Below are 21,877 nucleotides of genomic sequence, written 5' to 3' on the forward strand. Positions count from 1 at the left end.
GTCAACCTGGAAAAAGAAGTAGCTTCAACCTATCCCGACACTAGTTATTTGTACCAATTCATACTTTTTGGTGCGTAAATGAATGTCGATCCATTGTAAGCCGAGTTTTGATAATCGCAAATGCTATCAAATAATATGCTATAAATCTGAAAGTTCATAAGTTATGTAATAGTAATCCATCAAATGCTACAAATATATATTCAAGAACAAGTGACATAAACAAACCGTATTTATAATACATTCAGAAACAAAAACTTTTGCATCCCCTACTCGGACAGTTGCATTCGAATTGCTGCTTTCGCTTGAAATCATTTCATAGTTTTCTGGCTGTTCAATACTTTCCACAATGTCTGCTGATCTCAACTCTTCTTCTTCAGCACTGCTTAACTTGTCAATTTTAGTGTCCAAACAGCTTAATTATCACAGCAAAACTTTTACGTGTCGCTATTTAAACTACATTTTACCTAAAAAATGATAAACCTTTAGACGCATGCATAACCTACAGTCTTTTCAAATGACAAGCACAATTTCTCTACTCTGAATCTTTAGCTATGTTCATTGTTTGCTTTGAAACATCTTGGAATTTTAATAAACGAGTTTCTGTGATTTCAAATTAATTAAGCTACAAAAGAGAACTCTAAACTCGGATTTGAATATACCGTACTTTTAGGACTATAAACAGCACCCCTATATAAGCCGTATCTGCTTTATTTTCCAAAAAACGATAATAAAACAATACATAGGCTGCACCTTTGTATAGGCTGCAGAACTCAGGACGTTGCTTTTTAACGCGGCAGCAACTTTGCGTTTTAAAACGATGCTTTTAACCTAGTGTCTAACGGAACAGTACCATTAGAGGCGCACTAACCAGAGATTCTGGTTAATGCGCCCTAGCGGTGAAAGAAAAAGCCACAGAATAGCCGCACCCTTATATAAGCCGCTTGGCTCAAATCGTCAAAAAAAGTAGCGGCTAATGGTCCGAAAAATACGGTAGCCTAAAAATTCCATCATAATTGTCATAAATTTAATAAACCCTACTATATCTATGGTAATTGGTTTACGGGTTTTTCACATACGTCTGAGTAACACGACTGCATTAAAGATGTAGTTGCGTCAAATTTGAGTTGATTTTAAAAGAAAGTATTTTTCTATGTCTATCAGTTGATTTGTTTGTTGTGTTAGGCGATCTCATTGTCAAGATATTTGAAGATTAAAATCGAAAAGACTCAATCGCGGTAAAAACGCTCAGGGCAAAAACCATGCCCAGACTTGCCCAAAGTGATGTAATGCGTGATACAACCTGTCACTAACTCTCAAAATCACATCGGCTATTGCGATAAAAGTCTAGCCCTACGTGGCTATATTGGCATAAATTTTATCTTATATTTGCTCGTGTTTGCTAGAATAAGATTTTAAATCCAGCTACAGATACATTATTACCAATGTCTCCAACGCCTCAAACAAAGCAAATTAAAAGCTTGTCATATTAGCTTTTTCTAAATGCTGTGTAAACATCTTAGTACCGACTACCAATTCTACCGGTCTACGGTAATTCTGCCAAGCAAACTATGTAGAAAAAGGTCTTTGTATCGGCACACTTCCGTCGCTACCCGCACTAATGATATACAGATCCCCAAAAGTCCCGCACACAGGATGCCCACTGTCTATCCTTGGGGAGGTGCTGTATATCATTGCCCACACCGAAAACTACTTTCTTACTAAGTAAAATAAGCTAGCTGTGTCTTTGAAAAGATTATGTGGCGAAACAAACTACATCCCTAAAAGTCATGTACATTGTATAGTCGACTGTCAACGTTATCGAGTCATTATTGGTATCAATTTGTAGAAAAAAAATTCACTGGTCACATTTGATTTGTTGATTCAAGTACTAAACCAATGGTCGAGCTATGCAAAAACTCCTGTTCATGCAGCTCCGATTGCACTTCATAAATCCATCTATTAGACAAGATTTCAGCACAGGTGTCAACGGGGCTATGATGCATTCAATGTTCCGGAAATCATGTTTTGCATTATCTTCAACAATATTATTTTATTATATAATTTTTACAGGCAAAAAATTTTCGTCTCAGCAAAGCTTTTATTAAAAATATCCATCAAGTCGTGGCCACTCACATAGTTTCAGCTAATACAATAAGACAAACTCATCTACTGCAGCAAACTCAAACAAAACATAATGGTTTATGCAGCACACATTCAAGTCTCTCTTCCCCATTTATGACAGTTTTCACACTGACAAAGCTGCTTCGGCTGGTGGGACCACATAAACATCCTGTAATCAATAAAACAAATTCAATAAATATATGTCATTCATAGATACGTCATTGTAACACGTATCTACTGATCAATCGATTTTCTTCACCTTCAACAAGTGAGAAGTGAACATCTAAAGTCAAATCATAAATCTAATTTACTAGATGAAACTGCCAAAGAAAATTAGACAAAAATATAGCTAGGTGAAACGATAAAAGATAATAACTATGATTGGTGATAGCATTAGGTTATAATATGATTAATTAGTACATGTATTAATAAGTACTAAAGTTATTACCTTTGGTATATTCATCAATCTAAGCCATTGTATTGCTAGATGCTATGGATTAAAAAGGAGCCATCAAGAACTCACTGTACATACGTCTCTTGCATGCGCGGGAAATTACATTATAACCTCAAACAATGAATTATAATCTGAATGTAAACTCAACAGTATATCTATAGGAGACTCAAAGTAAAAGATGAATTTACCTCCATTCTCCTATCTTCCTCCGTAGCACATTAACCACCTGATGCCCAGAAAACTCGAAGTCACCTTCGCAGTAACTTTACAATAATTTTTAGAATTTTGTTATTCGTCAATAAAACGTGTCGATCGAGTAATTCATTAAAGTAACGGTGTTAATTAATTTAGTAAATATCGATGTCCATGCGATTTAATAATAGAGTAAAATCCCTAAATTTGAGATCACAGACAACACGTTTTACGAGTGATATTTATTACGACCTATATAAAAATTTTGTGCCAATGATTGGCTAATGAAGCGACCTTATATTTATCGCTCGTGAACTCTTTTCAGATGTATCACTCACGTCGCGAATGAAGCACCCGCTCGAATGTGAGCTTTTTAAAAGATGGCCTCATTCAAACGCATATATCTCTGGACAGGATTAGTCTATAAAGACAAAAATGACATCAAATTGCAGCTGATGTTTTAGCCTTTTATTAGTCTTAATTTCATTAATTCGACCTTTTCGACGCAACCACATCTTTAATTAGGAAGCTACTATTAGCTTGTTACAGATGTCAATTATTTCTGTAGGGTTGCTTTTAAATTTATAACAAAAAATCGTAAAGCTTTGGAGTTAGAAAATGGACTTCGATATTAACAGCAACAACGAAGGGAATAATTGTTATTGTTGTAACTAACTCATTATTAGTACGATTTTGTTGATAATTTAATTTTTTTACTGATCATTTTCTATGGGTTCGTAATGATCGACGAATTTGGAAATGGCATGCACATAAAGATGGCGTTCAAATGTAGGTTTTATGGTGTATATCTGTATATATATTTCTCAGAGTTTGTCGTCTGTGACGCGTCCTTCGGTACGTCCAGCTATAGCTGTTAAAATTTTGGAATTAGAATTTCACATTCTGCTGAACTTCAATTCACGAAGATTGCCACCGCAAGTTTAAACTCCAGATAAGTGATAAAATTTTAGGTAAAAGTTTACTAAAATGTATACGAAAAACTTTTTTCAATTATGTTTTTATTAATCTAAATTCATATAAGTTACTTTATTCCTTATAGTTTCATGCTTGCTGTCAAAGTACTTTTCAAAGCTATCAGCAAGCATGAAACTATTAGTAATGAAATGTTTTGTCTAAAGTAATAGTTTGTTTTACTGATTTTATATATATACCACCGGAATGCCCGGCATTGCGCGAGTTTTAAAAATCGGCTTATAAACAGTGAAAGGTAATGTAGTTGCTTACCACTTGCCATTAGCCTGGCACATTGCCAATGGCTAATTTGAGTAGACTAGCAACTTACTAATTAGAGCTGTTAGAGCAAGCTTAAATCACGTTGCGTAGAGCGTAGCGGTGCTTTCACCCAGATAGTCACACATATCACCCCAAATATATCTATTAATCTCGCGTAGCGCAATGGTTTAGCTTCGTCTGGTGAAGGGGAGGTTTTGAGATCAAATTTTCTGCAAAACAAATTCTTCATTCCAATATTTTAACAGCTATAGCCTGACATACCAAAGGACATTTACACACACCAACACTGAGAAATATATATACATATATATGACACCTACAGCTATCAAACTGCGGACTACGCATTGGAAAACAAAACATGTGTAGACCAGCTGTATGCATACCCGATTGCCTTTCATCTACTTTGTATAGGCATGTCACTAAAATCTGTATGATGAATTGTTTGTACATGTATTTAAGAACTAACATGGTTGCATAGCTAGCATAAGTATAAGCACCTATAACTATAGATGTCTATACTCTGTATGCAGGTAAAACCACAGATGGCATTATGTCCTGTCGCAGGCCTTTGTGATATTGCTGGAGAGTGTAGACCTTGTTCTACAAGCAGGTCTTTAGGAGAAATAATTCAAGGTAAATTTGTTTGAATTTGGTGAATTATCTACTCCTGATTATTACTATTTGTTATGATGTATGTATGCTTTGCTATATACTAGCATGCTGTTTAAAGTTTTACCTTTGTCTATATATGATATGGTACTGTACATAGTTATATTATTGCTGTTTGAAGTATTACCTTTGTCTATATATAATATTGTACTGTGTTTAGTTATGTTATTACTCTGTTTGAAGTATTACTTTTGTCTGTATATGATAGTTTAATTTGTACTGTATGTTTACATTGTAGACACCTTCTTACCAACTAAGGTTAACTCTCATTGAGCTCTCTTAGACTTTTAGTGCTTGTTTCTTTCTTTCCATCTGTCTGTGGATACCCAACCCAATTATAGTGCTTTATATGGCTCCGCTAAATGGTATTCACCATTACTTCCAGGAAGTACGCAAAGCACTCCATCTCCACAGTCTCACCCTGTGATTAACAGTACAGGAGAGCAAACAATTGGGATTGTGGCAGCAGTCCTCATGTTCATTGTCATAGTAGTTTTTGGCCTAATCACATTCATCTTGATTCGGAGGAGGCGCCGTTTACATCACGACTATGACTGTACACCTAAACTTTTCTTTTCTACAAAGAGATCAAATTACATGGCTCCTAAACCTGAAGGTAAGCAAAGAGAGCCAAGTACATGGCTCCCAATCCTGAAGGTGGGCAAATAGATCCCAGTACATGGCTCCCAATTCTGAAGGTAAACAAAGAGACCCCAGTACATGACTCCCAATCCTGAAGGTAAGCAAAGAGATCCGAGTACATGGCTCCTGATTCTGAAGGCAAAAAAAGAGATCCTAGTACATGACTCCCAATCCTGAAGGTAAGCAAAGAGATACCAGTACATGGCTCCTGATTCTGAAGGTAAAAAAGAGATCCTAGTACATGACTCCCAATCCTGAAGGTAAGCAAAGAGATACCAGTACATGGCTCCCAATCCTGAGGGTAAGCAAAGAGACCCCAGTACATGGCTCCTGATTCTGAAGGTAAGCAAAGAGACCCCAGTACATAGCTCCCAATCCTGAAAGTAAACAAAGAGATCCTAGTACATGACTCCCAATCCTGAAGGTAAGCAAAGAGATACCAGTACATGGCTCCCAATTCTGAAGGTAAGCAAAGGGATCCCCGAGTACATGGCTCCCAATCCTGAAGGTAAGCAAAGAGACCCCAGTACATGGCTCCTGATTATGAAGGTAAACAAAGAGATCCTAGTACATGACTCCCAATCCTGAGGGTAAGCAAAGAGATCCGAGTACATGACTCCCAATCCTGAGGGTAAGCAAAGAGAGCCAAGTACATGGCTCCCAATCCAGAAGGTGGGCAAATAGATCCCAGTACATGGCTCCCAGTCCTGAAGGTAAACAAAGAGAACCCAGTATATGGCTCCCAATCCTGAAGGTAAGCAAAGAGACCCCAGTACATGGCTCCCAATCGTGAAGGTAAGCAAAGAATTCTACGGGCATGAGTACTCGGTTCGTGTGTTACCACCTCCTTTGTGTATTAACATGTGTCATTTAACTATGTTATATAGCTAGCCTCTAGCTGCCTAATCGAATATGTTATATAGCTGCCCTCTAGCTGCCTATTTGAATATGTTATGTAGCTGGCATCTAGCTGCCTAGGTGAATAGAAGTGTCGGCTTGATGTTCCAGTGTCTTGCACGCATATGTTAGACCAGTGTATCTATATATGGTAGACCAGTGTATTTATATATGGTAGACCAGTGTATCTATATATATTGTATCAGTGTATCTATATATGGTAGACCAGTGTATCCATATATGGTAGACTAGTGTATCTATATGTGGAAGACCAGTGTATCTATATATGGTAGACTAGTGTATCTATATATGTTAAACTAGTGTATCTATATATGTTAGACTAGTGTATCTATATATGATAGACCAGTGTCTCTATATATGGTAGACCAGTGTATCTATATATGGTAGACCAGTGTATTTACCTATATATGTTAGACCAGTGTGTATATATATGGTAGACTAGTGTATCTATATATGGTAGACCAGTGTATCTATATATGTTAGACTGGTGTGTCTATATATGGTAGACCAGTGTATCTATATATGGTATACCAGTGTATCTATATATGGTAGACCAGTGTATCTATATATGGTAGACCAGTGTATCTATATATGATAGACCAGTGTATCTATAAATGGTAGACCAGTGTATCTATATATGGTACACCGGTGTATATATATATGGTAGACCAGTGTATTTATATATGGTAGACCAGTGTATCTATATATGGTAGACCAGTGTATCTATATATAGTAGACTAGTGTATCTATATATGGTAGACTAGTGTATCTATATATGTTAGACCAGTGTATCTATATATGGTTGACCAGTGTATTTATATAAGATAGACCAATGTATCTATATATATTGTACCAGTGTATCTATATATGGTAGACCAGTGTATCCATATATGGTAGACTAGTGTATCTATATGTGGAAGACCAGTGTATCTATATATGGTAGACTAGTGTATCTATATATGTTAGACTAGTGTATCTATATATGTTAGACTAGTGTATCTATATATGATAGACCAGTGTATCTATATATGGTAGTCCAGTGTATCTATATATGGTAGACCAGTGTCTCTAAATATGGTAGACCAGTGTATCTATATATGGTAGACCAGTGTATCTACCTATATATGTTAGACCAGTGTGTATATATATGGTAGACTAGTGTTATCTATATATGGTAGACCAGTGTATCTATATATGTTAGACTAGTGTGTCTATATATGGTAGACCAGTGTATCTATATATGGTATACCAGTGTATCTATATATGATAGACCAGTGTATCTATATATGTTATACCAGTGTTTTTATATATGATAGACCAGTGTATTTATATATGGTAGATCAGTGTATCTATATATGGTAGACCAGTGTATCTATATATGGTAGACCAGTGTATCTATATATGGCAGACCAGTGTATCTATATATGGTAGACCAGTGTATCTATATATGGTAGACCAGTCTATCTATATATGGTAGATCAGTGTATCTATATATGGCAGACCAGTGTATCTATATATGGTAGATCAGTGTATTTATATATGGCAGACCAGTGTATCTATATATGGTTGACCAGTGTATCTGTATATGGTAGACCAGTGTATCTTTATATGGTAGACCAGTGTATCTATATATGGTAGATCAGTGTATTTATATATGGTAGATCAGTGTATCTATATGTGGTAGACCAGTGTATCTATATATGGTAGACCAGTGTATCTATATATAGTAGATCAGTGTATCTATATATGGTAGACCAGTGTATCTATATATGGTAGACCAGTGTATCTATATATGGTAGACCAGTGTATCTATATATGGTAGACCAGTGTATCTATATATGGTAGACCAGTGCATCTATATATGGTAGACTATTGTATCTATATATGGTAGACCAGTGTATTTATATATGGTAGACCAGTGTATCTATATATGGTAGACCAGTGTATCTATATATGGTAGACAAGTGTATCTATATATGGTAGATCAGTGTATCTATATATGGTAGACCAGTGTATCTATATATGGTAGACCAGTCTATCTATATATGGTAGATCAGTGTATCTATATATGGCAGACCAGTGTATCTATATATGGTAGATCAGTGTATTTATATATGGCAGACCAGTGTATCTATATATGGTTGACCAGTGTATCTGTATATGGTAGACCAGTGTATCTTTATATGGTAGACCAGTGTATCTATATATGGTAGATCAGTGTATTTATATATGGTAGATCAGTGTATCTATATGTGGTAGACCAGTGTATCTATATATGGTAGACCAGTGTATCTATATATAGTAGATCAGTGTATCTATATATGGTAGACCAGTGTATCTATATATGGTAGACCAGTGTATCTATATATGGTAGACCAGTGTATCTATATATGGTAGACCAGTGTATCTATATATGGTAGACCAGTGCATCTATATATGGTAGACTATTGTATCTATATATGGTAGACCAGTGTATTTATATATGGTAGACCAGTGTATCTATATATGGTAGACCAGTGTATCTATATATGGTAGACAAGTGTATCTATATATGGTAGATCAGTGTATCTATATATGGTAGACCAGTGTATCTATATATGGTAGATCATTGTATTTATATATGGTAGATCAGTGTATCTATATGTGGTAGACCAGTGTATTTATATATGGTAGACCAGTGTATCTATATATGGTAGATCAGTGTATCTATATATGGTAGACCAGTGTATCTATATATGGTAGACCAGTGTATCTATACATGGTAGACCAGTGTATCTATATATGGTAGACCAGTGTATCTATACATGGTAGACCAGTGTATCTATATATGGTAGACTAGTGTAACTATATATGATAGACCAGTGTGTTTATATATGGTAGACCAGTGTATCTATATATGGTAGACCAGTGTATCTGTATATGGTAGACCAGTGTATCTATATATGGTTGACCAGTGTATCTGTATATGGTAGACCAGTGTATCTATATATGGTAGACCAGTGTATCTATATATGGTAGACCAGTGTATCTATATATGGCAGACCAGTGTATCTACATATGGTAGACCAGTGTATCTATATATGGTAGACCAGTGTATCTATATATGGTAGATCAGTGTATCTATATATGGTAGATCAGTGTATCTATATATGGTAGACCAGTGTATCTATATATGGTAGATCAGTGTATTTATATATGTTAGATCAGTGTATCTATATGTGGTAGACCAGTGTATCTATATATGGTAGACTAGTGTATCTATATATGGTAGACCAGTCTATCTATATATGTTAGACTAGTGTATCTGTATATGGTAGACCAGTGTATGTATATATGGTAGACCAGTATATCTATATATGGTAGACCAGTGTATCTATATATGGTAAACCAGTGTATCTATATATGGTAGACCAGTGTATTTATATATGGTAGACCAGCGTATCTATATATGGTAGACCAGTGTAGCTATATATGGTAGACCAGTGTATCTATATATGGTAGACCAGTGTATCTTATATGGTAGACCAGTGTATTTATATATGGTAGATCAGTGTATATATAAATAAAACATGAAATGAATAAAACATGAAAAACAAATTGATTAATTAATTAAATAAATTAATAATATACATTATACATACATTGTACAGTATTGTTTTATGTACCAGTCCACACCAGTAAACTAAACACTTGAATTTTCTTTTGCCAATGTAGGTTTTTCAGTTTTTTCTACTACCTTGCCATTACTAAATGGTTGTCCCACTTGAACGCTGATCTCGTGCATGGCCTCGAACTCTTTCAAATCGGCAGTTTTAAGCTCCTCCTTGTGTTTGCTTTAACGAATTTCTTGTTTTTAATATCAATAATCGCAATTGGTAATTGATTGCAACCATATTTCTTGGCAATATTAACAATACAGGGCCTTCTTCCTATTTATTTATGACCTCTAATTTTCTTGTCATGGAAATCATTGTTCCTTTGTCTTGTAACGTTTGTGTCAGTGTCATATTCCATAGCTAACGAATTAAATATAGTTACTTGTAGTTATATACGTTTGCTGAATTAAATATTTGGATGTTTATTTTAACATAAACATGTTAAAATGTTCTTATTTCTTTAAAATTTCTAGTATTTTATTATTTTTAACATAAATATGATTGTAATAGCTGAATGCCTGGCATTTAATGGATGTTAAACTTTCGAAAAAAAGATTTACTACAGGTAGATAAGCCGTTCTTATTTCTTTAAAATTTCTAGTATTTTATAATAACATTTGTTCTTATGTATTTATTTTATTGGTTTAATGAAGTTATGAGATATTTTTATCATCTAACCTCAGTAGTTGCTGTTATTATTATTATTCAGTTAGTAGTTGTTTTTTGTAGATATGGTGGGAGGAGATAAAGTAACTATTTGCATCGCCCATACCGCAGATCTGCCACCAGAGTATCGTAACTTCGACTCGGTTCTCTGTTCTGTACTTGAACAATACTTCAATGCAGAGGTTATTCTATATACAGGAGATCTGTCTGATGAGTGAGTATCACAGAGTTCAGTGATGCCAGTCGATGTAAGCAGAGAGCAGTCGTAGCCTAGTGGTCTAGCATGCCTGATCTGTAAACAACAGGTTCAATTCCCATACCTTGTGACAGGAATGACAGGTGGAGCTACTGGGCATGTCTCCAGCTGTGCACTGGGCTCAGACATGTCCAGACAAGTCATGTCATGCCCAGTAGCTGTCGTTCTTCAAGTTGGATTGCTCACACTTAGACATACTGTATTTGGTGTACTGTAAGTCACTCCAGAATGTAAGTAGTACTAGCCATGAAATGTACTCTAATGAAGTAATATAAGTGACAGTGGAGTATAAGTGGCCACTTTAGACAGCTTTATTTCCTAAAAGCCAACACCAAGAACAAATGTTAAAAAAGTTACTCACAATTATAATGGAGCCAACAACAGGCTGAACAGTTTGCAGACACTACATGACACAACTGAGCATGTTAATATAATATGCATACACTACATGACACAACTGAGCATGTTAATATAATACGCATACACTACATGGTAATATAGCATGTTTGGGATTATTCTGTTAGTTATAGCATAAATAACTTGCTTAAAACTGGTAATAATCTGTCAATAGTTTCACACATAACTCACTCAGAAGTATAAGATGCACTCCTGGCCGAACTATAAGAAGTCACCACATATAGTTCAGAAAATATGGTAAGCATTGCATCATCAATCAGCTGACCAAAGCCGCTTATACCTAGCCAATCATGTCGGAGATTACAAACTGTACTTGGTTGCTTAATCTTGTAGGGAAACATACAAGAACTGTGACTATGTGGTGGTGCTCTACTCTCCCAATCTTCTCATCACATATTGTCTCTTTCTACGGAATCCAGAAGAAGTTCCAATGGAACAGATGAGAGACAAAGCTGTCCTTGACCTTTTGCTTACTCCTCAGCCATCCTCCACTCCAGCTGTATTATTTGTGAGTTATTGTCTTTGTACCTACTTCTCAGCTAGCTTCAGCTCTAGTTGTTTTATTTGTGAGCTGCATTCATTGTAGGTTTCTTACACCCACCCCTTCCTTTTAGACTCAACCCCTTCCTTTCAGACTCTTTTTCCTTTTAGAGTACATCCCTTTCTATGCGCTGAATATTCAGTTGTAAGAAATTTTTTGTTTTAAACATATTCACCTTAAAGTGATTGCTTGATCAGCTTTTCTTCTGTCCTTTTTTCAACTTTTGCTTTCAATCTAACAATTGGAAAGTTCCAAGGCTATACAGATAATTGAGGAGTCAACGAGGGAAAACCTGTTCATTTAGGTCTCTTGTTAGGTAACCATGGAACTAAAACTTTCTCTGTATCCATTCATTCTCTCCCTCCTAGGAGTCATTCTCTCTTGGCCATATTCACTTTCCATGTTTTAAAATTCAATGAAACGATACTGTCTCACACATGACCTTGTCAATAAACTAGAAACTGATAATTACTTCATTTGGCTTCTGCTTTGTTTCTATTTTTGTTAAAGATAAACTTGCTCAATTATTTTAGTTTATTTCCTCCAAAAGTGTCGGTATTTTCTATCATTTGTGATTGTTTGTGATGTTTGATGTGATCTGACTACTAGAATGTTTCAGATTAAAGTTCATAAAACTTGATCACGATTAAAATGCTCAGAAGAAAAATACGTGAGAAATGATGTCACTAGTTGTTATGGTTGTGATAGTTGATATCTGCTATTGTGTTCAAGTTGAAACGTTGTGCATCTACATGTATATTCTGTCGGTTGATCGCACTTTCGATTGATCTGATTATTTTAATCGATATGTAGTTTTATCGATTTTAAACTTGAAACATCCTGACAGTCAGATGACCTCAAACATTAAAAACAATCACAAATGATAGAAAAATACCGATACTTTCTGATAAAATCTACTAATTTACTACACATTTTGGTAAGTTCATCTTCAGCTAATTCTGGTGGATAAGATATGCAGTCTGGCTTGTAATAGCAGAGAGTGCTCACTAACACCATGCCACATTTACATCTCGCAATCAAACAAGTTTTCTCTATGTTTACAAAAACATGCTTGAGTGGTCTCATTGTAGTAAATATGAGCATTACGTTTATTCTTCAGGTTGCGTTCGAGAACATCGCACTTAGGAATGTCAATGATTTGGTCAGCAAAAACTCTAGTCTTGCTATTTTTAGATTTCCGAATGACCTTCGACGATTTGTAAGTTATTCAACTCATACATATAGACATATTTATAGATAATCTATGGATAGTTTAAAGAATAGCATTTACTTGGCTGTCAGCTACTATCAGATCAAGGAAACTTGAAACTGTGTCAAGTACAAGTTATTCTTTGACCTAATTATTCTCTGACCTAATTATTCTTTGACCTAATTATTCTGTGACCTAGTTATAGCTTTAGTTTCGTACTTTATGTTCAAAACTATAAATTAGCTTTATTTCAGTAGGTATGCGTTAAACAATTATTTACTTCAACATTTCTATTAATATATACTATATATTATATATGTTTACTATGTATATTATTTTGTTATATTATTATTCACGTTATTTATCATACTTATTTACATGATTAATTTATTATTTATATACTATTATGTATTATTACTTGTTTTATTTTTCCACGAGCGAAGCGAATGGTTGGGAGATTTATGATAAATGCACATGTGCACACAACTCCCAAAAAATTATCCGTTAACAGCATGACCAATCCCTTGTACCGAGATCTCATCAACAAATTTAACAATTTTTCTGTAGAGTCGTTTAAGTATAATAATGATACAAAACACATATAAATCTATTTAAATATGTTACTAAGCCTTTGAAAGGTTACCCCAATATCCTAAAACTAACCCATCTGATCGGATGACACATAAATAGACAGATTAATTCGGCCTAAAATTGAAATAGAAACTTGAAGCCTTTTTTAATCGAAATTAAGACCGGCTAACGAAACGCCAATAAGGCCGTGCGACAAATAGTATAACCATTAAGTCGTCCAAATTTCACGAGAAAAATGTGCACATTTCACCAGTCTATAGCATTGTCTAATTGCTGAAGGTTTCTGTAATAAACGTAGACTGTTTGAGGCGTAGACCAATTTACAGGTACGAAAATGGGGTACACAGTTTATCAGCCTACGTTTTTGTCCGATTACTGAAGGTTTTTAAATTATTCAGAACATTAGCCAGATTTCTTTGCAACTTATGTACAAGCTAGGGCCGAACTACAATGCCCATTGATGACGAGAACATTTTTTTTATTTTGTTCCGGTTTGCAGAAAACTTTCAGACACATGAACGCTCATACTTGCTTTCTGTTAAAGATCGCTATCAAAACCATTCTACATTCAACACAACCAACTTTCAAACTGTGTATATTACACAGCAGCTTGCCATTTTACTTCTAATATTGCATTTCAGAGTTATAATAAACATATTTCCGTATTACTATTATATTCCATATTTCCTTAAATTACATACATTACAATAGGTTAGGCCTACAGCTTTAATTAATATTTATTTTATTGTTGTAAAACATAGGTTTGAGATAGTAGTCTCTGTCAATTCCTGCTGACAACTACTTTTTTCAACAGCCAGCACTACCCTTTCTTTTTTCCATTATCACTTATTCCATAATCAGGTCGTGGGCTGTATGACAGGGGAATTTTTAGTATATATTATATACAGCTCATATATTTTTTATTCCAGTTGTCTGTATAGATATCCATAATTTGTTTAATAATCCCAGTGTAATGTAGGGTTGCTCTATTGTAATCCATGAAGTTCTTGGTTTAGTCACGTCTCTAATGATTTTGTTTATGATTATGGGAGTTACACTCTCTTTGTAGCTAGCTGAGTTGTACCATAAGGGAAGTAACCTCACATTGAAGCAATCTATGACCTACTTTGAAGAAGGCCCTTTAGTAAGTACAATTTAGCTACCACTCAATTGAACCCTTCTATGGCTGTCAGCTCTCATAGACATAAGCATCGAAACATATCCAAGGATGCCAGCTCTCATAGACATAGGCATCTGAACCTATTCAATGATACCACCAACCTTCATAGACATAAATAACTGCATTTCTCTATTTTGTGTAATAATATTTGGAGGTCGGTTAAGCATCTTTTTAACAGTTGTCTATTCTTGCAGAAGACGCCTCTGATAGATGCCATGTTTAAAGTTACTTCCATCACTGACTCTGGACTAGGAGGAGGTAACTGGCTTTAGTCTACACTCAGATTCTAGGCGGAAAAAATCTATATCGTAGTTTATGTAAACTTTTATGCTCAACTGTTACTGGTCACTCATAGAGCTATCATTTATACTTATTATTCACAGACCTATCATTCATAGAGTTATCATTCATAGATTTATCATTAATAGATTTATTTCCCATAGATTTGTCATTCATAGATATATCAACCACAAAGGGTTAGTAGAACTGTCAATCATGGAGTGGTTATTGATAGATTAGTTTGACTAAATGCTATTTACGAGTTTGCATGCATGGAGTTGTCATCCAGGAGCCCTGCTCTCATTTACTCATCATCCATTGAGTTATGATTTAAGTTATTGTTTTAGAAGTCCAAGAGGATGTCCGTACTATTAGAACTGTTGACCAACAAGATGACCGGATTGGTGAGTTTTCTAGTTGTTATGTGATGTGTTTAGGTGCTTGTGGAATATACGGTTAGATCATGTTTTTAGTTTGTTTTCACTATTCTTTTTGTTAATTATTAACAAAAGGCATTAGGCCAAGCGGGTACATTGCTATCCAATGGAATAATTGTCGTCATAATTACATCAGTTACAATACACTTGGCAATCTGTTCAATCTTCCAATCTGTTCAATACATGGTTTAGCATGTATAGAACTAGAACAGATTGGCAAACAAATGAGCGGCTATTATTTTGTGGCTGTCTCACTAGGTTGCTGTATCCTGTCATCTGCTCATGTTGCTTAAGTTCAAGGCCAACACTTTGATAATACGATAGACAGATGGCTACAAGGTGCGAAGAAGCCCAGACAATAAGATTGAGGAAGCTCGGCTTAATCAAAAAAGATATTAATTAATTCAAATTTTTCACACGCTTGAAGTGCTTAGAAAAATACTATTGGTTGTTGCTAGTATGCTTGAACATCATGATTGTGTTGGAGATCATTATGAGTAACAAAAACTACTATTAAGCTGACGTCAGACATGACTTTATAGTATCTGGACTAGCCTAAGTTACTAGCTTACATTGCTCATCTTCATTAGGTAATTATTATATTATTGTGGAACTCCGGGTATTCAGCTAGTCTATGATAAAGAAGCCTCCTTTGCTTTTAGCAATTTACCTTTTTCAGCTGTTGAGGTAGCCGTTGTATCACTTGTAAGAGATAGTTAGGCTTTATTAGTATTGGTCTTGCTTATTTAAAAATATTTATTATTAATAATTCAATAGCCATTGGTATTCTATAACTACAATAGCTACAGAAATTCCATGGGGTACAATAGTTGTGAAACCTTCATTAGCTTCACTGCCACAAAGCTTCTAATGTGTCATACAGAGATGGCTGCGGAACTGGATGTCCCAGCTTCAGTGTCAAACTCTACTACTTCTATGGTTTTTGAGCAGCAATATATCCAGGATCACCAGGATTCTTCGGAGGTTAGACAGCCCTCCCAGACTCCATCCCAACCAGTTCATGAATATTTGTAAGTGCCTTATATTTGCTGTTTGTGTTATTTCCTTACCTTAAACAATAGTGTCTGTGAGACCCATGGTGGCGATAGACAAACAGTGCATTGCCGTAAATTTATTAACCGATATACTTGTGTGCATGAATATTCTAGAAATCTGTCTTGCATGCTTCTAGGTCAATGCACTGTTTTCCATTATGCGGGTTAATGCAGGAGTTTTGTGAAAATTCAGGAATTCTGCGCCAAAGGTCATAGTGTCACACTCCTGGCTCGCTTAGTAACACATGCTCAAATCAAAATAAAAATGATTAAAGTGTGGAAAATGCTTAAAATGGAATGGCTTGCGTGGCATTTTCTTGCCCATCATTCACAAGTGCCATTTCCATCTTTCGCAATGATAAAACCTGCAAGTCAAGGGAGTAACAAAACTCACTTGACTTGCAGGATTTTGATTTTGGGGAAAAACAACATCATAGAAATAACGTGCTGCAGACTTACTGTCGCTGAATTAACATCATAGAAACATAGTGTTGCAGACTTACTGTCGCTGAATTAACAACATCATAAAAACAAAGTGTTGCAGACTTACTGTCGCTGAATTAACAACATCATAGAAATAAAGTGTTGCAGACTTATTGTCGCTGAATTAACAACATCATAGAAAAAAAGTGTTGCAGGCTTACTGTCGCTGAATTAACAACATCATAGAAATAAAGTGTTGCAGACTTACTGTCGCTGAATTAACAACATCATAGAAATAAAGTGCTGCAGACTTATTGTCGCTGAATTAACAACATCATAGAAATAAAGTGTTGCAGACTTACTGTCGCTGAATTAACAACATCATAGAAATAAAGTGCTGCAGACTTACTGTCGCTGAATTAACAACATCATAGAAACAAAGTGTTGCAGACTTACTGTCGCTGAATTAACAACATCATAGAAACAAAGTGTTGCAGACTTACTGTCGCTGAATTAATTTCATGTCTGTTGAGCTTTTGTAATAAACTACTGTTTTGCAAGACAAATGAGCCCTGGTTTTATGATCTTTACTTCATATTTTTAGCTATGGTAACAAAACAAGAAAAATAGATGCTTTTGAAATAATATATTATTTAACGAATAATAATTTAAAATACATAAAATGAATAATAATATTATATTTTATTTATAATATATTTTTATCTATTGATCATATATAATAATGTAATATACATGTAATAGTTTTTAATTATATTAATATACAATAAGTTATATTATATATAAATATTTTATAGATATTTATGAAATATTTTTTCTTAGTTATATATTTATTACATGCAATATAATAATAATAAAATAATATAATATATTAAATGTTTTCCGTTCTACAAGCCTTTTTCTAGATACTGAAATCTATTAAAATTGCATCAAGAGATGATTTGGGTTATAATTAGAACCTAAAATGTGGCAGCTTTAATATTATTATATTATTTCATATTATAAATTTGATCTATCAATTAGCTACCAAACAGATAGGTTTCTGCTCAACTTGTCACTCCTGTACTATATACACGAAGGATAACATATTGTTGGAGTTTGTCATAAAGTATTCTAGGAGTTTGTCATATTTCAGGGGTGTCGGGATGCCATTTGCTCCACCGGCTCATCTTGTGGTCATAAATGAAGCAAACTCGAATAGTGGTAAGTGTAGCTCTCTGTAATATATCATAATAATATCTTTTAGTGAACCAAGTACCAAGTTTATGACGAAAGATAGTCAGGCTTAAACATACACTTGTTTTCTATACTGTTGCAGGACCATTTCATTACAAAATATATCTTATTTTCTTTGTTAAAAGATCTGTTATAACGAGTTGGTTTGGATGAGTCTTTTCACAGTCTCTGTTTATTTCAAGATTGTTCATTGTAAACATCATCAATTCTTTAATATTTGACAGTACTCACTGGTGACTCTGCGGATGCTGACCCTGAGTGCAGACACGGCAGCAATGACCTCCACTCTGTCTCATCATCTGAGGACAGTTTTATGTGCTCTGAGCTGACTCCATCCATGTTCTCCAGCGCTGCTCAGGCATCAAATCGCCTTGAGACTATCAAGTGCTGAGCACTTGAAAAAAAACCACACAGAACTGGAGTTGTTCTCTCAGGTGCTACAAGCACTAAAGTTCAATCCGAAGATTAACGAATTATTTTTGATAATAAACCGTCGCTGTAGTCTTTTTTATTATAAATTAGCCTTTGCGAATTGTGATTTATTTTTCAAAGTTGCAATACGGGTTCATATGAGTTGTATTCTTGCCAGCTGAAATATAAAAACACTGTTTTTCTTTATTAAACATATGCAAGGCTTAAAATAACCTTCACTTGCGCAACAAAATTATCAAAATAAACTATTTTTATTATTGACAGTCAGTTTAATGGTAAAGCTGGTACATTTAATTATTCCTTATTTCATAAAGCCTTAAAAAATTAACAAATTAAAATTAGCAAATAATTACTAACACTTCTGTATCCGCTATTCATTGAACTGTGAAAACTGTTTTTTTCGATCATTTTTTGATGTATGATTCAAATTCTTTGATATTAACATACTTCATGCTATATTCATGTGTCAGCTTTTTTCAGATTTTTAATGTGTTTTTAATTTTTTATTGCTATGAATTGCAGGGAACAACATTTCACTCTACGTATTATATATATGCACGCCATATACATTGTATATAGATATATAAATATGTATAAATTTATATATAAAATTACATATATAAAAAATATACATATGTATTTTATTATATATACATATAATATTCTTTATTGGGCAGTCTATAATCATATTTTATAGAAAATATGTTTTATATAATTATGGTACAACAAAAAAGAAAATTAAATATAAATAGAAAGAAATATATGGTTTAACTTTCCAGCCAATTAGAATGAATATTGATTTTAACATGGTTGTTGTTACGTGAACTTTAATATTTATGCCTGATTATATCTATGCTGAAGTTATTTTTATATATTTACTAAATTTCTGTATAATTTTTAACTTCAATGCTCTGCGTGATTTCAGGACTTGGATCTTGATCTATAAGGTTTTGGTCGCTTTATATAACAGAGTGGAAATGCAATTCACATTGATTGTTATCTGTTATTTGTTCTTTGATTCGTATCAAGTTATAAAAATAAGAAGGTGAATAATATCAACATCTGGTTCTTTTATTTCCAATGGTAGTTAAGGGTGGGTTCAGCAGAATAGCTTCCTGACTTGCTGGTACCCTTAACCGAGACGCGTAATCTGGCTTCTCAAGTTAAAAAATCCATGATAAGTCCACCAGGGAGGCACAAAGACAAATCAGAACTTCTGAAACCACGTTTTCTCATAAATGTTTTCATTTTGCTCAAAAAACTCTATAATTTTAAAATTTCAGCGTTTATAGCACTTATTTTCACAGGTCTTTGTCTCCTGTTTTGTTCAAAAGCTCACTTTTTGGTACTGATCTACTGTAATAGTTCAGCTTTACTAGAGACTATTTCGTGTACTATACCTAAAATAAAGCTTTTGGTGAGGGAACCAAGGTAAACAAATGAATTTAATTATTGTAGAAGAGACCATGCTTATGACTAAATTTTGCCTATTGTCGCTATAGTGACCTTCGGCACTTATACATTATTGAGACAATGATAAGCAATTACCAACATAGTATCGACTTACTAATGCCACTATATAAACTGTACTAACTAACCAGATTATACTGCCCTGACATAACGTATAACTCATTCTTGGAGCCTGTATATCTACACTAAATAAGATGGTGCCTGACCTAGTAACATGTCTGGCACTTGCTGAACTTATCTGTTATATTGCAAGTGGTTATATTCACCTTTAAACATTACATACTGAAGACAATGTCACCTCACATTGACAATGATTCAACACAAAGGTATCTTTGACATACCCACTGTCTATCACTAGACGCTAGCATGCCATTATTTGCCACATCTAATGCATCAACTTCCACTCAATGCTGTCCTACCGTATTTTACTGGCCTTGACACAAACTGCCATAGTCCTTATAGCCATAAAGGGCTTGCAATTTAAACTCCAACACCATACACCTGTGAAGGATTCACCACGAACCCTTCACTCTCCCACATAGAGCCAACTGCATTGTTTAAGTATATGTATAATGAAATAAATATTAATATACAATAAATATATATGATATACAATTCAAAGTTTTTGAGTATAGCCAAATGCATATGATGAGGCTTTCCTTGGCTCTGTTTTTCCATCGCTTGACTTGCCTCTTTTATACTGCTCTGCGTTTCCTAGGCTCTGCGTCCCTCTATTCGGGGTCGGATGGCCATCTTCTGCCAGCCCTGCAGCTGGTCGGTCTTTGGCGCCAGCCGGTCATTTTCTTACTGTCTGGCAACTGGCTGCTCATACGCCCTGCCGGCTCAATGGCATCTCGGAAGGGCTGGCACGAGTCCTGCTCAGCTGTGCCGGGCCAGTCTCCTATTAGCTGCTCGGTCGGCTAGCCATGTGGCGGGTACTTGCCTCTTTGTTCGGTCATCAATTACACACCATTACACAAGCTCTATTCAATGTATTCGAGGGAGTTGTGTCTGGGGTCTCCTTTATAACACCAATATAATACTGTTGGTAACTCCAAAACAGTTTGACCTGGTTTGTCAAACACAGCATTGTAAAAAAGTCGGTGCCAGCTAGAAGTTGTTATAGCATATCGACGGGTTGCTATGATATGTCGATGATTTGCTATGACATGTTGATGAATTGCTATGGCATGTTGATGAATTGCTATGGTATGTTAAGAAACTGCTATGGTATGTTAAGAAACTCCTATGGTATGTTGAGAAATGTTTAGGGTATTTGGTGTAATTTGTATGGTGTGTTGTGCAATTTCTATGGCACGCTGATGAATTGCTATGGCGTGTTAAGAAATATTTATGGCATGTTGAAGAATTGCCATGACATGTTGAAGAATTGCAATAGTATGTTGACAAATTAATATATGGCATGTTGACAAATTGCTATGGCATGTTGATGAATTGCTATGGCATGTTGATGACTTGTTATGGTATAGTAAGAAGCTTTCATGCCATGTTGCGGAATTGCTACGAAATGTTGAAGAATTGCTATGGCATGTTGACGATTTGCCATGGCATGTTGACGAATTGTGCAATTGCTTATATTGAGAAACAGCAAAAGGTTAAACATAAACAGCCTCGCATAAGAATTCTTTAGTAGATTGCAGCTAGTAAACTGGTCTTCATTTGTGGATGTTTCATCTGTACCTGCAAGCACTTTCCACTTATAAAATATTTTGGTGCCGAGAAGTGCCCAAAAGCTTATC

The 21,877-nt window shown here is 34.8% G+C and overlaps 1 protein-coding gene across 1 annotated transcript in view; it reads left to right on the plus strand.

The window, feature by feature from the left end:
- LOC137398181 (uncharacterized) overlaps positions 1-18,606 on the plus strand; it is a 63,414-nt gene extending 44,808 nt beyond the window's left edge. The window contains exons 12-22 of the mRNA XM_068084287.1: positions 4,552-4,654; positions 5,076-5,306; positions 10,636-10,786; positions 11,579-11,753; positions 12,907-13,005; positions 14,657-14,731; positions 14,962-15,025; positions 15,394-15,450; positions 16,367-16,514; positions 18,115-18,182; positions 18,440-18,606. Of these exons, the coding sequence (XP_067940388.1) occupies positions 4,552-4,654; positions 5,076-5,306; positions 10,636-10,786; positions 11,579-11,753; positions 12,907-13,005; positions 14,657-14,731; positions 14,962-15,025; positions 15,394-15,450; positions 16,367-16,514; positions 18,115-18,182; positions 18,440-18,606 (1,338 nt within the window). The remainder of the gene's footprint in view (positions 1-4,551; positions 4,655-5,075; positions 5,307-10,635; positions 10,787-11,578; positions 11,754-12,906; positions 13,006-14,656; positions 14,732-14,961; positions 15,026-15,393; positions 15,451-16,366; positions 16,515-18,114; positions 18,183-18,439) is intronic.
- Positions 18,607-21,877: the final 3,271 nt, after the last annotated feature.

The sequence above is a fragment of the Watersipora subatra genome, chromosome 6 (assembly GCF_963576615.1).
Source record: "Watersipora subatra chromosome 6, tzWatSuba1.1, whole genome shotgun sequence".
Taxonomy (NCBI): Eukaryota; Metazoa; Bryozoa; class Gymnolaemata; order Cheilostomatida; family Watersiporidae; genus Watersipora; species Watersipora subatra.